At 42.7% G+C, this 20,068-nt stretch overlaps 2 protein-coding genes across 10 annotated transcripts; both read right to left on the bottom strand.

Moving 5' to 3' along the window:
• Positions 1–145: 145 nt before the first annotated feature.
• On the bottom strand, positions 146–3,328 carry LOC6611168 (mite allergen Der p 3). Its single transcript, XM_002035689.2, has 2 exons — positions 3,126–3,328; positions 146–1,055 (listed from the first exon to the last, which is right to left on the bottom strand). Exons 1-2 carry the CDS (start codon positions 3,326–3,328, stop codon positions 146–148), a joined length of 1,113 nt encoding a protein of 370 aa, XP_002035725.2.
• Positions 3,329–12,173: 8,845 nt separating this feature from the next.
• Positions 12,174–18,538, bottom strand: LOC6611169 (cell division protein FtsN). 9 transcript variants are annotated; one of them, XM_032719189.1, is made up of 4 exons: positions 18,253–18,538; positions 16,775–17,243; positions 16,414–16,465; positions 12,174–12,616 (listed from the first exon to the last, which is right to left on the bottom strand). In XM_032719189.1, exons 1-3 carry the CDS (start codon positions 18,350–18,352, stop codon positions 16,453–16,455), a joined length of 582 nt encoding a protein of 193 aa, XP_032575080.1. In that variant the 5' UTR covers positions 18,353–18,538; the 3' UTR covers positions 12,174–12,616; positions 16,414–16,452. The 9 variants fall into 9 exon arrangements, with proteins under 9 accessions (XP_032575080.1, XP_032575079.1, XP_032575082.1 ...); XM_032719188.1 differs by having other exon boundaries at positions 12,175–12,616; positions 16,429–16,465; XM_032719190.1 differs by lacking the exon at positions 12,174–12,616 and adding an exon at positions 16,093–16,162 and having other exon boundaries at positions 16,429–16,465.
• Between the last annotated feature and the right edge of the window lie 1,530 nt (positions 18,539–20,068).

Genomic DNA, 20,068 nt, shown 5'->3' on the forward strand with positions numbered 1-20,068 from the left:
ATAACAAAAAAAATATAAAAAAACCATTTAAAGTGCCAGAACTTTATTGAGATGGGCAATTTTATATATGTATATATGTAATAATGTATTTGCTAATAATTTTACTATTATTATTATAATACAGTTTAGATTGTATTTTAAATTATTAATATTTGTGAATGACTTTTTTAATCCAAGGAACGTATCGTTTGCAGTTGACATAAACACCGGGATTGTTTTTGTTGGCGCAACCAGTGCCCCAGGACACAATTCCATAAAGGACGCCACTGCTGGTCAGCGGACCACCAGAATCTCCGGAACAGCTATCCTTGCTCGTTCGACTGGTGCAGATCATGTCCTTGTATACCTTCAGCCCGGCTTTTTTGTACATTTTTTGGCACTTTGACCGTTTTAGATAGTCGAGTTGCACGCGGCGAAGATAGCGTTGGACATTCTGGGCATTAGCCGAGGTAAGACCCCATCCGCTGACTACAAATTTCTTGGGAAATTTTGTTGTTTTGGTGGAGGGTAGCTTGACAGGCCTAACACATTTGCCAAAGTAGACCGGTGAGCTCAGTTTCATCATGGCCAAATCGTGTCGCATGGTGTAGTCATCGTAGGCCGCCAACGCTACGATCTTCTTCACATGACGCAACTGACCACCTCGTCTCTGTTGATCCGATCCAACTCGCACGGTGTACTTTTCTGAGCTGCGCTGTGGTCCAAAAATGCAGTGGTGGGCAGTTAGGATCCAAATTTTATTGATGATCACACAGCCACAAACAAAGTATCCTTCGTAGTGCAGGGATCCCTGGAAGGGAGCTTCTGTGCACGGAATCCTTTTGCCATTGACGATTCTTGTCGGAAAACTTTCCTGGGCTTCCAGGGCGTTGATGAAAGGATTCGAGGATATATTTACAAAGTTGGGTATTGGTGCGATATCTTCCGGCTTTCCGTACAGCAAGTAATGAGTTCCATTGTCCTTATAGTATCCTGACCACGATGGATCCCTTTCTCGTCCCTCACTTCCTGATCCGAGCAGTAGTAGTGGCGCACATATGACAAGCCCTAGGAACCTTTGATACATTGCAATAACCGCTCGAGTTCAAGATCGCGAATTGACTGAATTGACTGACTTTATCGAGTTACCTTTCGACCTCTTGATAACCGATTTTTGCCTTCATTAATGGTAATGGCTAAAAACCAGTCTTTAAATTTGCCATTTTATTTATAAGTTGCTAAATAGGTCAGATTTTGAATTTGCAATTTTTAACCCTTGTCGGTTGAACTTGGTTTGGTGATAGCAGAGAACCTTCCAACTGAAGTCATCAGAATGAATGGCAAACGAAAAATATATTTCATGTTTCTTTTTGGGCTTTTTGTATATAAAATCGTAAAATATTCAATTTATTCAATAATCTAAAGAAATCTTAAATTTTATAGTAATTTAATAACAAAAGATTTCGTTTTATGTAACTGTAGAAGATATGGGTTAATTTTGATATTTTAGAACCAGATTAAAAAATCCAATCTTTCGCTTTTGCGATTTGTCAAGAAAGTGAAATGAGGGTCTTTGGCTTCTTCTTTATTTATTGCCGCTAGTGGTAATCGCTTACAACCCCTTTTCACTTCTGGATTTTTTGTGGCAGGTTTTAGTTGCCCATTTTTGGTAGGGCGCCGCTTCCGCATGACTCCAGCTCGATTCAAACTCAGGCGGAGACAAAACAATAAAACTATTAATTTAATGTAAATTTTGCGCAGCTTAATTATGTGCGAAATCACAGGGGACACAATGGATGTGGACACGGCCGGGCAGGAATAATTAGGCAGGCGCACTCGCACAAAAGTGAAAGGAGCACTTGGACTTGGAGCACGAGGTCCAGGTTTAGGCCATAATGGTGCCGCCGATAATTATGTAAGCAGGCAGCAAAAATTCATTAGCTCGGCGCCTATGCAAATTTCTTTTTGCCCCGCTCCTTAAATTGCATTTACGCGGGAGCTGCCAGCTGCCAGATAGCCGATAACGGTGGCATTTCATTCGTTTCTTGCCGAGATTACTCGCTTATCGCTTACTGGAATGCCAGTTTTTTTTTTCCTCCGAAAGGAAAGGAGCGGGAGGAGCTTCAATGCCTACGACCATGTGGGCCAGCAATAATATCCGCACTGTTTCGCGTGGCGAAAAGCGTGAAGAATCGCAATTTGTATGGTTTAATTAAAAAATCTGTCAAATGCCAGTTTGTGTGCTCATTAATGGGTCTCTGAGGCACGGCCCCCAAACAGCGAAATCATGCTTGACATAGCATGAACCCGGGTTCCAATAGACCATGCCGTTCCACATCGCGATATTATGCTCGATATGTGCGGCTCACGTTGATGTCTGACGGCAGATGGGGGAACTGCCAGCCTGCCTGCCTGCACCTTTGACAAAACGGCAAACAAAAGACTGAGGCAACGAACCTGGTTATTACGAGCCTGTCGCGGCGGCTCTTGCATAATAGGAACTTTTTGGCCAAATTGATTTTTAATTATGGCTTTGCCGAAAAACATGTTGAAATACCAAACTGACGGGCTGTCTGTTCTGGGAAGGTTGCAACTTTGAGAACTCCAGATTTTGAAAGGCGGCACTGAACAAGCTGTTGAAGCTCTAATGAATTTTTGAGTATTTTCGAATCTAAATTTAAACTACAGGCAATACTTAAACTTTTCCATATAAATATTATTTTATCTCTTAGCCGAAACTGCTCTCATCGTCATAATATTATACAAGGTTGTTATAAATTGTAATTTCAGGATATCAAAGTTATTGTCATTTATGAAGAAAACGAAATTCAAAGTCGCACTGTGACTGCATGAGGTCATCTGGCCGTCAAATTCGTAGTAAAAGAAATAAAGATATCTCGTTATGATCTCTTGGATTACCCGCAATTCGGTGGCAGCAATTAAGCCATTACAGTGGTCTCTGCACCAACTTTCATTTTCTGGCATAATTGAAACATAATTTTTGTAGTGTAAAATCGCACCGGCCGGCACTCGAACACGCCAAGAAAATTTCACCCATTTCGCACGTTTCATGTCGATCCAAGCCGTTAGTTAATCATTTGATGGCATTGCGCTGCCTTTTTGTCAAGTCAGCACGCGAGACGCACCCGATCAGTCGCCAGATATCGGCAATTATCGCCGTAGCCATCAGCTGCCGATAGCGATAGCAAGCTCGGAGTACTCCAGACTCCGAGCTCCACGCCACTTGGATCTGGCCAGACGCACCCAGCATCAGCTCCACCTCCTCCTCCTTAGACCCTCCTGTCCTGTCCGCCCGGGATCCGCCCATCACTTGGAAGAATTGTGACATTTAGACACAACAAATCATAGCAGGCAAGATCATTAGATTGCACAGCTAAAAAGTTTTGGATTTCACTAGAAATTCGTGAAAATAAATGGGACTATTTAAAGTTGTGTCTCCTAAATTCTTTCAATGACATTAACATTAAAAATATATTATGGATATAATATCATAAATATAAATTAGGTTTTTTTTACATACTTAATCTCGGCAACTTGTCACCTAATCACCTTTACCTATTACAGACTATTCTTTAAGTTTTTAGTAAGAAAAGAGTGATCTAGATTTTTTTTCGAGTGTCTCTGTCTGCCTCGTTTTGTATGTCAATGGGTGTATAGAAATCGAAAGTTTCACACTTGTCAATTAAGTGCACCGAGTGGTGGCTCTTGTTGTTGCCGTCTCCACACTTCATCATGCGACTGGTGCGGCACTGCAGCGCGATGTTGGAATTGGTGGAGCTGCAGTTGAAAAGCGGCTGTCAATGAAAATGAAATTTTATTGAGATTTTTACCGAAACCCCCTGCTTCTTTTCGAAATTAATTAGAAAAGTGCCTGCATTGGTATCGCCGGCCATGTGTGTTTGGGTAGCTTAATTGCTTTGACGTCTCGTGCGTGGTGCTGTGTGTGTGTGGTTATATAAGTCGTAAAATACTTAAGCCATAATAATCTCCAATTGGAAACGACTATCACTTTTACCATCGATCGACTGCTCCATCCCATAAAGCTAACAAGCGAAAATCGCTGACTCTTCTAAGCGATTCTGGTGTGGGGGGCAGCAGTGAAAGTGAACGCTCCACGGGAGCGGGTGACAATGTTGCAACTCGGCAGGCCGTTTTCCTTATACACTTACGCAATCAATCTCAGCCGTCAGCGGCATGATCGGCAACTCCTCGATCTGCTCCCGCTTCTCATTAAACGCACATAATTGTTATATCGATGACTGGGGCACCTACTGCCGACCGGTTGCATTCAATGGCCAAATTTGGTTAAATAATGCACCACCACTGGCCACTTTTACCTCGCCGAAAAAAAAGAGCGCAACGAAAGCGAAAGTTCTTTTGTCTTGCGTTTAACCAAAAACCAAACGGGAAAAAAGGCTCCTTCGATTCGATTCTTATCGCCCCGCTTTTTACGCTGCACTCCGCTGCCAGATCGGCAGATTTATGCACTTTTCATTTCACTTACCAGCCAACAAGCAACATGCGCTGCGAAACAACCTCAACTACATGAAACGATGCCGAGGAACCAGGCAACTTTCTTCGGCACTCCATCCAAATTATTATGCGCATATGGGGGCGCCAACATTGGGACACCGGGACACCCGATTCATTGCACCAGCGAAGCCTCCTCGCCCGATTCTTTAAATTGCCACTTGCACTTGACATGGTGCTCCAGGAGGACCACATATTGATACGGATGCACAGTGAGCTGACCGTGGTTAAGTGGATTTTTAATTAGTAGTATTTTTAGAATAGAGTTTACTTGATCTTCGAAGATTTTCCAATGTTATTATCAGATACTGAGTATCTGTGGATACTATAAAGGCAGTCATGTAATCTGACACAAGTTACCAACATTTCTTATAATTTAAAGTTACTGGGTTTCCTTTTATTGGTGGCCACTGTACCCGGGCCACCCAGAATGTGCGACAAACTGGGGCCCCAATTAAGTTTGCAGCATTTTAATCGAGTCGATGCGATTTCGGATGCATTAAGTTTTGAGTTTTTCAGTTCACAGGTTGGGTTAATTTGTGAAAGTTTTGTGTAAACAAAGCCCCAAATCCCCCCGAGGGTCTCGATTTGCAGTTGGTCAGTTGGTCCGCCGATCGGCCATAAATTCAATCAGGCGTGGCCACTGCCACATCGAGATCGGCCAAAAGGTGTACGTGCGATGGGCAGACGATGTCCATATATTTTCCCATCCCCTTAACGTTTCGGTTTCTTTCGGTTGACATTGGCTTAAAATATTTGGAGTAAAACTGATTTAATTGACGTTGACGTTGCGTAATCTCCAGGCATTGGCCGTGGCCCTGCCAATTGGCCGCCGCATCCTGTCATTCCAGGGCGATAACAGCGGCAATCAACTGGACAATAATGTGGCATAATTGGCCAGCCCAGGTCGGATTTAAAACTGGGCCCGAACGACTGGGCTTAAACTGGGTTAGTGGCGCCGGCGCCAAATCCAAAAACTTGAAGCGGCATCGGGGCAAAAAACCAAAACAAAGCACGGCCCAGGGAAAAAGTGCAGAAAATGGAGCCAGATCGAGCGACCAGTTCGTGTCATGTGATTTTTATCGTTAATAGGAAACAACTGCAGCAGCAGCAGCCAAATCCAAATACAAATCCAAACCCAAAGAGACAAGTACAAAGCCAAGCGCCGCCAATTGTTGCAGCTTGGCTAGTCCACATCGAACTGCGACTGGCAGAGCAACAAATGTTGCATTGACATGAAAAGGGTTTTTATTCAATTGCTGGCAACATGCTACGCCGCAAATGAAAAAGAAATAAAAAATACAAATAAAAATGTTGGCGCTTGTGAGTCAGTCTGCACAGAAAAAGGAAGATTTATATATGCATATTGAGTGATTAAAGTGATATAAGTAATTTGTAGATGTATCATTTAAATATATTACAAATTTTCAGTAATCTTCTGAGTCTTCAGTATATAAAAGAGGGTTTGGCCTACCAAAATCGTACAAAAATACTGATATTCTCTTAAAAATAATACAACTTATGCATAAAGTAATCTTTACATGATACTATACATGTATATACAAATGATATGGAGGAATAGATTGCCATTTCTTTCTGTGTTCCCAAAGAAAACTGGGCAATGCTAATCTGGCTGTTGTTATTGTTGTCTCGCAACTTTCATAATAAAATCAACAACGCAATCAAATTACAAGCCTTGGAATACATATAAAAAGTGAGCAAAACAAATTATGCAAAATGTTTTAGGCACGAAGCCCCACCATTCCCAGTTGCAATTGCAATCCGTTTAAGGCTCGGAAAACCTCCCGTAGTCCCCCTCCTCCTGCGGAAACCCATCATCCAGCAGATCAGTGATCACTGATCATTTGAAAGTCAGTCAGTGAGCCAGCGGATGAAGGCAAAGCCAGGTCAGTACTCTCACATTCACCGCATCTGAGTGACGGACAAGGTCTTCGCCATTTCCATTTCCATATGGAGCTCTACTCTCTCTTTCCAGGGAAATTGAAAGTTCTCTTCGGGGAATCCTTGAATTGAAATAAGATTGTTTATAGCTGATCTGCACAGTTGCCTATTGTTACATACATAGGAGGTCTCAATGCCTCTACTAGTTTTTTAATATGCTATAATTTCATTGTTTTCCAATTATTAATATATTTAAAATATATCTAGATCTTAATCTGGTAGAGGTTATTTCTTTTTTTACACTTTTTCTGGACCAACTTAAACGCCTTTCTTCATCTTTATGGCCAAAACCTATAACCAACTTTCAGCACCTTGACGTTTCCCTATCCCGATTGATTATGACAGGTAATAAATGGACACCTGAAACGGTGACAGTCGGTCACTCAGTCAGTTGGCGGACTTTCGTTTTCGGTTTTCCAACGCCGCTGAAGCTGATGTTGACAAAATGCATCGGATTCTGCGATATTCACGCGACAGAGAGAGCGACAAGCCGGGGAAATTAATTATAATTGGCCGCGGTAAATATGCAGAGATGCGAAATGCAAATGCGAGATGTGCGATGCAAACTCGTTGGCAATCAGCAAAATCAATCATCAGGTGAGCAATTGACGAGCGGCAGCCAGCAGCGAAGTCATCTAAATCAGAAAATGGGCAATAGAGTTATCAATTTTACTGGCCAACATGTGGCATTTCGGCGGTGAGCGGTGAAAATCGGTGGCAGGTGGCAGGTGGGCACTATGTGGGGCAACCTTGGTTTAGTTTCTGTTTCACTTTTATTTCCCTACCCCCCAATGGCCCATTAAAAATTGAAAAAAAAACAACAACTGAAATTGTCTGCCGGTTTGGCATTTAACAAAATGCCGCGCTTAGTGCGTAAAATTTCATTTTATAGCACAAGACATTAAGACGCCGCGCTCAAAATAAATAAAGTTGTAGCTGAAAGCGTGTAAAATAATAACCGTTGGCTCCCAACAGCAGAAACAACAACTTGAACAACACAAGGTGACGTGTCGCCCGGCCTTGCCCCTCCTGCCACTCCCCCCCCCCCCCCCCTGCGTCCAATCCAACTGGTGTCATTTGTATGGGCCCCAACTTGTTGCACTTTCGTTGTTTATTCACCAGACATTTAATCAGGTGCGGCCCACTGCACATCATTTCGTTAAATGTTGTTAAAGTGTGACCGAGAAGCTGAGCTGTTTTGAAAGTGTTTCCAAGTTTTTCATTCAAGTACACAAAATGTATCTTTTCATGCCAGGAACACATATACTAATCATTCCGGAAGATTTATTTAAAATTACATGGATTTAATGAAGAAAGGAAGGGATAAAATTCAAACTAATAGTTTATAATTTTCAGCCTTGTGCGCTCGAATCTCCAAGTGTTAAAAGATAATTGAATATGTTTGGGTCCACCTACTTTGGATACCCCTCCCCAATTTTGTAATTTTGTAATTCAGATTGAAAATCGAAAACATTTAAGCAATTAACAATCTTGTATTAAGTGGTTGTTGAAGATAGAAGGGCTCGCTCCCTTAACATCTTACACATTTGATTAGCTAATAGCTGGAAACCTAATAGCTTCCATAATTTGATTAATTTATTTATAAATTACACTTAACTCGCTGAACTGCAGGCACCTTGGTCACATTGCAGTGGCGATTGCAATTAACACTGTGCATATGCATTCACATTTCGATGCTGGCGCTGATGATGTTGCAACCGCAACACTTACCACTTACCACTTAACTCGGACCTCGGGCCCCGTACCTCTTACTTCTTATACAGATGTACATCCATCCAGTGGTGGTAAGACCCAGACCCAAAACCCAGACATCCAAGCCAAGTGCAGCGGCCACTCGACTTGCTCTTGAAGTGCATCTGATGCAGGGGATGGGGCATGGGGAACGGGGCGCGCTGTATCGTCGCATTCAAATCTTCCGCATGTCAAGGTCAATTAGCATTTGGTCGGGGCTCCATCTCCGATCTTCGATCTGCGGTACTGTGCGTGATAAAAATGTCAAAAGGTTTTCATTGGCATTTTGATGTGGTTATTGCCGTTCAGCCGCTTAGGCACTCGGCTTAGACAGCGATAAGTGTTGCCATCAGCTCGAGTTCACTTCACAAAAATATATACCTCCGCACCTATAACCCATGGACACACTACCCAATGAAAAAAAATCGTCTGTGAACAGAAGGCGGGGGCGTTTGGGACCGTGTCATTGAACCGCTCGGCTCGATAGATAGAAAGTGACCGCTGCTCGGCCGCTATCCTTGGTGATCTATCTTAGTGGCCAAAATAACATACCTACAACAGCAGAAAAGTTTTCACTCCTTTCGCTTTCATTACAATTACCAAATACGATTCTTATTTTCAATTTCAATATGACGACGACGACAGGCACGACAACCATAGCACAGTGGATTCATCTACGTTTATTTGAAGGTCAGCTTTTAAGGTTTTAATCTATTTAAATTCTTTCTTGTAAGATACTTTCAATGGTCATTTTTGTTTTTAATAAACATGCAATATTTTTGGTTAGGTAAATACTATCCTTGCCAATCCCTAATCCTTCGTCCCACTGTGCCCGATCCACGAAGGGGAAAAAAGCGCCCGCGACAACGCAGTTTCGCACCAAATTTGGAGCCAGGAGCTCCAGCCATCCGATGCGATGCCAGGCTTTTGGCCATGGCAATAACAATAACGGCGGACAAGCTCGATGATCGCTCCAGTGGCTAAAATCCAGCTCCAGCTAAAACTCCAGAGCTCGTGGCCACGATCGCTGCTCCTGCTGATGATGTTGGCGATGTTGTGTTGCCGGGGCCTATTACCATTTGGCTTAGTCAAATCGTTTGTTATGTTTTTATCTTGATGTCCAGTCACCTTGATTTGTTGTAGAAAATGCAATTTTTGGCATGCTCGTTGGTCTGTCGCCCCCCGTCTTTCGGCTACCGTTGCGAAAAAGTCCGGCGATTCGCGGATCCCAGACGATTCATCCATCCATCGATGCGTAGGGTGAATCGCTTTCCCAGACGCGCGGATCGCCGCTCCCCATGTCGTGGGTGACGGACTGCCAATGAAAGTGAAATTTGCCGTCGACGGTTTAGAATTGAAGTTGAGCGAAAACTTGACGTTTATGCATCGGCATCTATCGATTTATGGGTCTGCCTTGAAGTTGCGGTTCATTGTACCGTGTTCGCCATCGCCGTTCAGTTGCTACACATAAACAAAGTTTATACATCCCAAATTTAGTATCAACTTAAATTGATTTTCTTTTATAGGAAGAAGATTTTATAACCAATATAAGAAAGAAAGTTAAATGCATTTCGATTTACAATAGTTACATAGCTTACATATTAACTTTGAAGGCTTTTATATTTTTTATTAAAAAAAAAGAAAAAACCTATTTTTCTAAACCGAAAAAACAAAATTCACTAAAATACAAATTGTTTTCTCCCTGCCCAATAAGATCGAGAGCGTCTGGATTTATACAGGGGACAATGTCAAAGGTCAGCGCATGTTTTTAGGGGGTGGGCTGGGTTGGCTGGTTGAATCTAAAAATGCCACATGAAAACGGTGGGGCACAAAGACAATGGGCAGACGTCGATGTCGCCAGCTTGTTAGGCTAAGCCCAAACAACTTGAAACAAACAAACCAAAATGCCGCAGTTAAAAAAAACCAAACAAATAACAGGCAGCAAACAAACAATAACAAAAAAGTAAGCAAGAAATCGCTTGGTTAGTGAACAGAAGCCAATTTACCCTCACAGACTGAAAGAAAGTCCAAGTGCATCTTTTATAGTTTTATGCGAGGAGATTGAAAGATTTATATCATTCGATTGTAGTTGAGAGAAAGAATATCGAAGCTCTTATATTTCTCCTTGTGAGAAAAATATGAATAAACAAGCCAACAACAAATCGCTTTAATTGTTTTATTTTACGCTAGATGATGCTATAAAAGCCTTATCAATGATTTTGAGTATTCATTTATACCAAGCCCGTTCATAAACGGTTTATACCCTTGTGGCAGAGGTATGCAAACAAATGCAAATCCAGGGAGGACTGTCTGATCATTTGTTGTTGCCTTTTTGGTGGCTGCTCTGTTGTCATTATTTATTTATGCCCAAAACGTTTCATTTTCATTTGGCTTTGGCCAAAGGGAGTCATCGTAGTTGGCGTTGTTGCTGTATGTATTTCTTTTGCTTTTGCTGTTGGTCTGAAACCTGAAAACTGGGTTACTGGCGCCTGTTTCGGGCTACAAGATCGTGTCATGCGATTTCTATCTTTGTGTGACTACGAAAGCGACAACCGCAACGTTGTCGAACCCAGAAGAAGAAAAACCCCTCGAATGCAAACAGAAAACAGCCGAATCCAATTGACGACGAAGAATGAGAGCTGTGTGCCTGCATCGTTCATTTGGTTAGTTCATTTTGGGACTGCAACTTGCAAGTTAACTGGGTACTGCAACTGCAACTGCGACCGTTTCGAAAACAAAAGTAAAGTGTTTGCGCCTGCGGCGTGGGCAGGGTACTGCCATCGAAATGGGACATATAGCGAGCCGATCTCTGACTCACAAGCGCCAGTCCTCGAGGCGGTAGCTCCATTCGAATCTATCACAGAGGGTTTCCCCCTCCCCGTTTTATTTGGGGTGACGGGCGTGTGAATAGGGCATTAAGTGTTCTTTCTTGTTTTTATAGGCAGAGGGAGAAAAATGAATTATTTACATGACGATAAAGAATGGCTACAAAATATACAGCAAGAAATCAAAACTAAAACCCGAAAGTTGCCTTTTCTATAGATTTTTTCCACATTCATAGTGCACTTTTTACCTAGAGAAATTTTAATTTGTATATTTTATTCGAGGCAATTCTCTCTGTGCATCCGACGATGTGTTTGTTGGAGTCCTCACCATTCGCCCAACAAAGTAGTCACGAATTAGCGCAGTTCACATGGGAATGCAACGTGGGGGGGTGGGCATTGAATAGGGTAGGGCTAGACACACACATGGCTTAGAATATGCAGTGGCAGTCCCAGCTGTTGACACACTCACACACTCGAAAGGAATGCATTCTGTTGCAACAGCGTCTGGAGTTCGTTGCCTAAGTCTTTTGTTTGGCTGACGCATGAGCGAATGAACTCGAGTGGCTGAGTGTCCAAGCTGATTTATGCGCCTGACCGCTCCACAGTCGCACCACCTACGCACTCGCATTTCTATTTCTATTTCCCTATTAGTATTTCCAACACTCCGAGAGCCCAGTTATCAACTGATAAGTAGCTTATGTAATGGCCCACGAAAATGGGTTAAAAGTCGCTCTGACAGTTTAATTTGACACTTTTTGGAACCTCCATCTCCATCTCTGTCTGGGTCTTGGTTTTCAGTTTTGATTTTCGCCTCACTCTCACTCTTTCCTGCTGTCTCCGCTTTTGTTGGAGAGCACGGATGACAGAGTGCTTTTTGTTTTGGTATTTTCTTTCATATTTGCTTAACAAGATTGTGTGTATTGAATTGTCATTTCTCTTGACAATTTAATTTGGATTATGCGGAGGCTACTGAACACCAGCTCGTTGCAGCAGGGAGTGCAGGTCGGAAAAAAGGCGGAGGTGAAAAAGATTGGGTCACCGATAATAATAACATTTGTGTTTCATTGTCATCTTAATTGTTTAAAAGCCTGTTTCTTAACAATTTATTGTTTTTTAAATAATGCAATTATTTAATTTAATGTTGTGTTCTATTTTAATCAATTTGTTCCTTTGCTGATGTGTAAATACTTTAAATCATAATTTAAGTGTAGTGTTTGTGAGTATTTTGATTTCTGGGTGAGTGGTACAGGGTTTTGCTATTTGAGTTTGGCTTTTGGCCCGGGCACGTTTTGGACCAACTGGCCGACCGGCAGAAACAAAAGGCTCTGTCGAAACGCATTGAAGAAGTCACCAGCAGCGGGCAGCTGAGGCCTCGCAAAGCCGAGAGCCAAAGATTATTAATGGCCGGCCTCCTCCTGCATTTCCGTCTTGACCCAGGTTATGCAAAATGTTGGCAAAAGGCCAAACGAAAGCAGCCGAAAAGTAGAAATGTTTGCCTAACAAATGATTGCTATTTGCATCCAGCAGCAAGTGCGTTGCCGCATTAACTGAAATGGAAATGAAAAGGAAAGACATTAATTGAAAATCCGAAAAAGTCAAAAAATGCGCATGCGCACAGAGCACTGTTAACTCAGTGGGCGCTGTTAAAACTGGTCGAAAAATGTATGTAAAAATTGGTCAAAACGAAACTGTAGCAGGAAGCTCTGTTAAAGCATTGTCTTCGTTGATTTCTTAGATTTTATCGCCGCCTGTTGCATAAACTTATTGATTTGCCATGCTTGTTGCTGCCGCTTGAACATATAAACAAATCAGCTGCTGCTTGCCCCAAACAACAATTGCATAAATCAATTTCACACAGAAAATTTGCTGTTTTTTCAGGTATTTTTTTTTTGCCAGCCTACAGTGCGTATGAGTGGCACATGTAAATTTGATTAAAAGCACGTTTTACCACAAACTTACGTGCAACGAGAGATATAAACAGAAAATGAAGTGTTAAGATGGATTTTATGCATTTGGCCGGCCAGCTGCTAATTTCCACTTAGTTTGGCCAAAAGAGATGACGCCTCCACTTTTGATAAATGAAAGTAAAAGTACAGACACTTGCACTTCATAGATCATTAGCGGTGGTTACTTTTCGTTTATTTTTTCTTCTTTTTTTTTTGTGCGTGGCACTGCGTTCAATGAACCAAGTGGCTATGCCAAAGTCATTAAAATTAGAAAACAAAGCGAAGCCCATCAAAACTTATTCTTTCACTTTCAATGTCACGCCACAGAGACCGACGAAGACCTTCAACTTTTGGACCCGCTCACCCCTGTGGGGGGCACTGTTTCTTCCGCCTGGGAATTAATTGCGGCATAAAGCAAACATTTTGCGAGTCAATGTACGTAATTTGAAAATCGTGCCAAAATAGATGCCAGAGCCAAACTCAATTTGCAGGCAAAAGGCTAGAGCAGGTGCATGGGGGTGCGGTGGGGGGTGAGTAAAACAAAAACATAGGTAACACCCCCGCCAAAAGCCAAGCAGATATATGTCTGCTGCTGGTAGTATCCACTGTAGCCATTTGTCTGCATGTCGCTTTGTTGAATTGTCTATTTGTTTGCCAAAAAGTGCCATGAAGACAACTCGTTGTTGCCCGAAAGCAATTTCATTCGCTGCCCCCACCGCTGCTGCTGCAACAAATTACTATCATTGCTGTTAATAGTTCATTAAGTCACGGACGGGAGATGTGGATGTGGAAGCCATGTGGAATCACGGCTACGGGGAACGTGGAGCCGTAAAACGTAAAATCGAACTTCATACCGCCGCACCGAGGCAGCCAACTTCAAGTGGCAGAATAATTGAGTGAACGGCAAGATAAACATTTCAATTTCGTTATTAAGTCATCAATTAGAGGAACCCAAATCCTACTGCAGGGTGAATCGGTTTTGATTTGAACTCCCGGGAGACAAATTGCCTTCCATAAAAGTTTCGCAATTAAAGCGTTGCAATAGCACACAACTTCTTAGTTTGTGGTTCAACAGTTTATATTAAACAATCTATTAGTACATATACTTTTTATTTTCAGCGTAAATATGTGGGTGGAGCCATGTGGTTATTCTATGTTATATAAAAAAATATACATTTTCTTAAGTACCTATCTAACATTTCATTTATGATACTTCGAAATGAAAGTAAAAATAGTAGATTAGAACTATCTTCTCAGCTATTTACGGCGGTAATTTCGTGTATAAATTTATTTTAATAAATATATAAGAATTTTAAAAGTATTACAAGCTCAACGTTCGCTATTATCCTCGTTCATGGAAACAAACTTTCTCACAAATATTTAAGAATAGGATAAACAAGCTAGTTTATAAGAAACTCATTGTAGCAAATATCGCAGCGTTCGAGGGTTTGATGAATGTCCTGTGGAGTTTTCGGGGACTCCACCAATTCTTGTGGCTTTACTTTGTGGCCCAGAGTGCCTCCGTAATTCTTCCTCATCACCCAAGGCGAAGTACGTCGAGAACTTAGTAAGGAGGCTGTATAGGTGTGCCTGCCAGGACTGCAGGATCTTAGGGAGTGCAATGTGGCCGTTGATCCTCTCAAGATTTCCAGCCTGGCCAGCGCAGCCTCCAAATCGGAATCCTCATAGCCCTCCATGACAACTTGATCCGGTGACTGGGTAAAGGACTTTATACTAGGTGTATTCAGACTGCTCATGGGTTGGATTATCACATCTAAATTGCTGCTGTCTGAGGATTTTGCGCTGGAAGCCCTGGAAATCGGTGGGGATGGCATCTTTGATTTGGAAACAACCGCTTTTGGAGTGTCTGTCTTTTTAGGTGTTTGGGGTGCGGAGGATTGATTTTGGTTTGTTGAAGTTTGGGTTGCATCACTCGGACTGCAATCCCTCTGAGGTAAGTGCTCCTTTGAAATATTGTTTGATTCGGTAAAATTCTGAGGTAGTTTCGGGGCTTTATCTATTTGCATGGGTGGAGCTGTTCTAAAAGGACTTGTTTGCGCTTTATAGGAATCAATTTCATGGTATGAATGCTCTCTTGAGCGTACCATTTTCTTTTCCATAGTTTCTGATTTCCGCGGACTTTTATCCTCTTCGAAAGAATCAAATTCTATGTAGGATGGCTCTCTAGATTTAACAGTCTCCTTAACTGAAGGGTTTTCTAACCTTGAAGGATTATGATTGGTTTCCAAAGACTCTATTTCCAAATAAGATGGTTCTCTGGAAGATACATTCCTTAATGGCACTACAGCCTTAGTTAAGGGCTTTGATCCTTTTAAGGGTGTTCTTTGAGCCTTAATGGAATCAAACTCATTCAAAGATTGTTCTCTGGACCGTACTACATCCTTTGGTAAAGTTTTGCTAATACTTAGTGGACTGCGAGGATCGAAATCCAAATAAGATGACTCTCGCGAAGAAATAATCTTGGAAGGCTGCTTCTTGGAAGACTTTTCCCTTGTCGGGGTTATGGGTTTTACTGCCCGGTGACTTCCATTGCCTAGGAATTTCTCTCTTCCGGCTCTCAAAGGTTGTTGAATAACTCCAGGGCTCATCCTGCGTCCGTATCCAGGTTCCTCCACCAATGGAGCCGGCCTTCCTCTACCCCAACCGGAAATCCTTTCAGCAGGAGCTCTTTGAATACCGGAACCAATGCGATTGGCCAGTGAAAGACTGATGCGTTCGCGTTGTGGATTGAAATCGAAGGTCCTGGAAGTGGCAGCATTCGAGAGCCTGGAACTGGATCGGGATATACTGCCCGCCTGTTCGGAACCCACGAATTTGGCAAACTCCCGCTGCCCTCTGCGAGAGGGGGCTGGAGTTATGTGGCCGCTGGACAAATCCGATTGGGAGGCACTCTGTGAGTTTCCACCGCTAAAATGACCATCGTAGTGATTCGGCTTATCCCTCAGACTGGTGTAATCCTGGTAAACGGAGAACTTGTTTTGACCGTGGGCAAAGCTTTCGTAGGGCTTAAACTTCTTGCTTTTGGCTAACTGATCTGCGAATTTCTCCCACTCGGTGGTACTGGGTCTATGTTCCTCTTCATCCTTTTTTTTCGTTTTGACCAATTTGCGGCGCACTTTACGATTTCTGGGGGGTTATGATTAAGTGTGTAAGAATTTATGTGTGGATTGTCTTTTAGTGTTTTAATTTTTGGTGGTGTGTTTAGTTTTTTTAGTATATAAGTGAGATTGTGTGTGTGTAAAAGTGGTATTTGCCAAACTTTAACGATCTCAAATAATATATTTTACTTGAAAAGGTCATTAGTTCTGCAATTATGTACTTATTCGACAAGCCGAATAAAATATGAATTAACGTGTAAAATATATTTAAAATATTACCACAATACTACGCACATGACTTTGCTGTTGATGTTCTTGTTAGTTTGATTTGCTGAGGTCGCAAGTAAACAAAGGCAGAGTATATGATATGTACATAGAAGTAGAGTAAGTTTATTTACAATTTACATACAAGTCAAGAAAAGAGAGAGGAGAAAGTATGTTGATTAGGCCATAATAAATGTAAATATCGGGATACTACGACGGTAACTACGAATCATAAGCGAACGTTGCAGATACAAACTACGCGAAAACTTCAGGGTGCAGTGGCGCTACAGGTTACGGATTTGCGATGGGGCTACGGGGGTTACGGGTTAGCGATTACGGATTTGCGATGCTTCAGGTGCACTCTAGGCTTACTTACTCCACGGCAGCGGAGGATTCGGTTGCGGGTGCATCTGTTGCTGGAGCGGATGAAGGCTCGGCAGCCGGCGGAGCAGGTGCATCCGCAGCAACTGCCTGCGAGACTTCGGCACTTATCAGAACCATCTCCTCCAGCGAGGGTTTCGGAGTCGGTGGGCTCTCCTCCTCGTTGGCCAGAGCACGTTCGATCTCCGGCTCTGGAGTGGAGGTCTTCAGGCTATCCGTATCTTCCTGCATTTTGGGCGTTGGTGCTCGGGAACTGCTCATCGTTGCCTCTACCGGATCTGTTTTCGATTCGGATTCCTGTGGCTCTTCCAGGTGCAGACCCTCCATCACCTTGTGCTTGGCCTCGTCCAGAGCCTGAGTGCCCTCCTTAAAGGCGTTGCCCAGCTCAGTGGTAATTCCCGCCACCGCCGTGCCAACGGTCTCCTTGGCCGTGTCCAAAGTGGTGGTCAGTGTTTCAGAGGCGTCTGCAAGGAAAGCACGGGAATGAAAGCACTTTCAATTGTCGCTTCCGACAGGGGAGTGCTACTACAAAGGTAGTATATAAATGTGCAGTAAGAAAATAATTAATAGGATAACACCACACTTGACTAGTTTAAATAATAAATTTAAATAGTTTTTTAAACTACACCTGCAAAGAGAATTGATGACCAATTTTTATATCAAAAAAACACATTTTGAAATAATTGAAGCCAATTTGCAGAGTTTAGTCTGCATTTAATAATAGTACTTTCCCGCAGTGCACATGTACGTATAATATTTTTAAGTCAATGTTTTTGCTCTAATTCGTTGACGTCTGGTCACGCAACCAAGTCGTTTTTCTTCATATGCGTTAAATAAATGTATAAAAATATGGTCGGGTGATGGCAATGGAGCCCGCTTTCACTTGCGACCCCCTGAAAGGCGGCCGAATGGCGAAAAATCAGGCCAAAAAAGGCTCCGCGGCACGCATTGCGCTGGCCAATTGTCCTTTATTACGTGGCTTGTTATTATAATAATGCGAAATACAACCAAATTTATTACATACATTGCGGCTGAATGTATCGAATTTCTGTTTGGCATTAAGTGGGAATTTACTAGCTTGTTGGTGGCCGGTAATTAGCTGAATTTATTATTGATTTGAGCCAGGGGTCAAGGACTTTAGTTTATCGAGGTAGGAGTATAAAAAGCACTTAGGAAAAGTTACTCAAAACCACCCATCATTGGTGAACTACAAATAAGGTAGTTGTTGTAATGTCAATTGCCAAGACAAGGATAAATTCTTGAATTCTTAACATCAAATAACTGAGTTTAGATCTAGGACTGTATTTCGCTGAAAATTAAGTATCCGCTCGAAATATCAAGTATACGCCGACTGCCAGCTTGCAACTGCCCTTCGACTGCACACTCCTAAATGTCATCTGCTGGCCAACACCTAAACTAATGGCCAGCACGGATTGGTAACACACACACACACTCAAGCACAAGCACACACACCTTCCACGACGGCCTCGCCCTTCTGTTTGACATGGCTGGCGGCTTTCAGCATTTCGCTGCCCGCCGTTGCAACCATGGGAGTGCTGCTGGCACAGCCCATGACTTCTTCTCAATTCGAGCCAGACAATCGCGGTACCATGCCGATAGGAGCGGGAATCGATGTGGATTGCTTTAGCAACAGCCGAGGATTTATTTATATCGAATATGAATATGATTATGAATTGGGTATAAGAAATACGCCCGCCTTTGGTCACGAACTCAACGCAACTGACCACTGACCCAAAACATTCGCTGATAAAGTGAAGGGTCAGTTCGGCACTCGACCACCGCCGACAATCCACATTCACATCCCTACCATTGCCATTTACTGGGCACGCAACAGGACCGGACCGTTCTGAGCCGGACTGGTCAACCGGACCCATGGAGCACTTCGAGTCCCACAGTTTGCATGTGCGTTTGCACTTCAAGTGAAGTGAAATTGCTGAGGTCATGCGCGTTGGGCGCACACTTACCATAGTCATAGTTAAGGTAGTTATAGGCCAAAAGCTAAAAGGGTTCTAGGTCTGCAACAAAATAAGGTGGGGCTCCGACTAGCGAGAGCTTAGACCAGCGAGTACCTGTTACTGTAATGAATTATACAAAATTAAGTTCGGAAGTTATGCAAAACAAATTATTTAATCAGTGTAATCAGTTTGCTTAAGCATATCTCGTATATTACTTAAACGTACTATACATATTTAGTTTATAGTTGAAATTTTCCAGAAAATGTTAAATTTTTGGTCCAAATTATTGCATTATCATTGATTTGGCGCTGTCTATATATAACCTATTTATAAGTTATTATGATAACTGTTAGAAAAATGTATGTAATCTAATGTTTACCGATCTTGAGCATCACTTAATGGCTGGCATACCCTGGTAGCCTATGAGTACCCGTCACCAAAGAGAAAACACAACAAGGGAAAGTGAAGAACAAGGCTTCAGATACGAAAATCTGACCGTGTGTGTGTATGTGTGAGGAGGTAGCGTGTCGGAATACGCCTCGTTCGTCCGATAGGTGGCGTGCATTCGCTTGCTCACATTCGTGACGTGGGCTTGTGTGTTTGTCTGTTGGTCAATAAAGGCTCCACTCGGTTATTATTTTTAGAACGTTGCACGATGTCCAATTGTTGCTCTAATTTCCATATGCGTTTTTGTCCATGCCCATGAATGAAGCGAAATGTCCGCCTGGGTTGACAGTTCCAATCAGATAACAGCTATGCAATCGATTCGGCATATTCTGTCCTATGCAAATCGCTCGATTGCGCTAGATTTCACTGTGGCCCACACCGCCGCACAGAGATGATCGTCGAGGGGCCCTTCGAAAAGATTGATTTTTGATTTATTTTGGCCAAACACTTTTTTGGCCAGTTGTTTTTTTTTTTGCTGCAATCGATTGGCTCTTGTGGCGCTGAATTCCTATTTCTGCCGTTCGGTGATTTATGTCAGTCAAGCAGTGACAGCGCTTTTCATGAGCCAATAAAGTTGTCCATGTCGCTTTGTCATATTCATATATCATGGCCGTACACCCGGCGACTTATGTCACATTCACATGGGCCAAGAAACTGGAGTACCGAGCAGAGCCTGCGCATAAACGAGGCCTAAGTGCGCGATCGAGAGACGTCGTCCGCGATGGTGACGGTGACAAAACACAATTTGGCCAGGCCAAACAAACAGTCAGACGGACGGACAGACGGACAGACCTATAACATACTTGTGTACAAACAAACCAGCTCAAAAAGTCGCATATAAATCAGCACACGCAGCTGGTTCATTA

The sequence above is a fragment of the Drosophila sechellia genome, chromosome 3L (assembly GCF_004382195.2).
Source record: "Drosophila sechellia strain sech25 chromosome 3L, ASM438219v1, whole genome shotgun sequence".
NCBI lineage: Eukaryota > Metazoa > Arthropoda > Insecta > Diptera > Drosophilidae > Drosophila > Drosophila sechellia.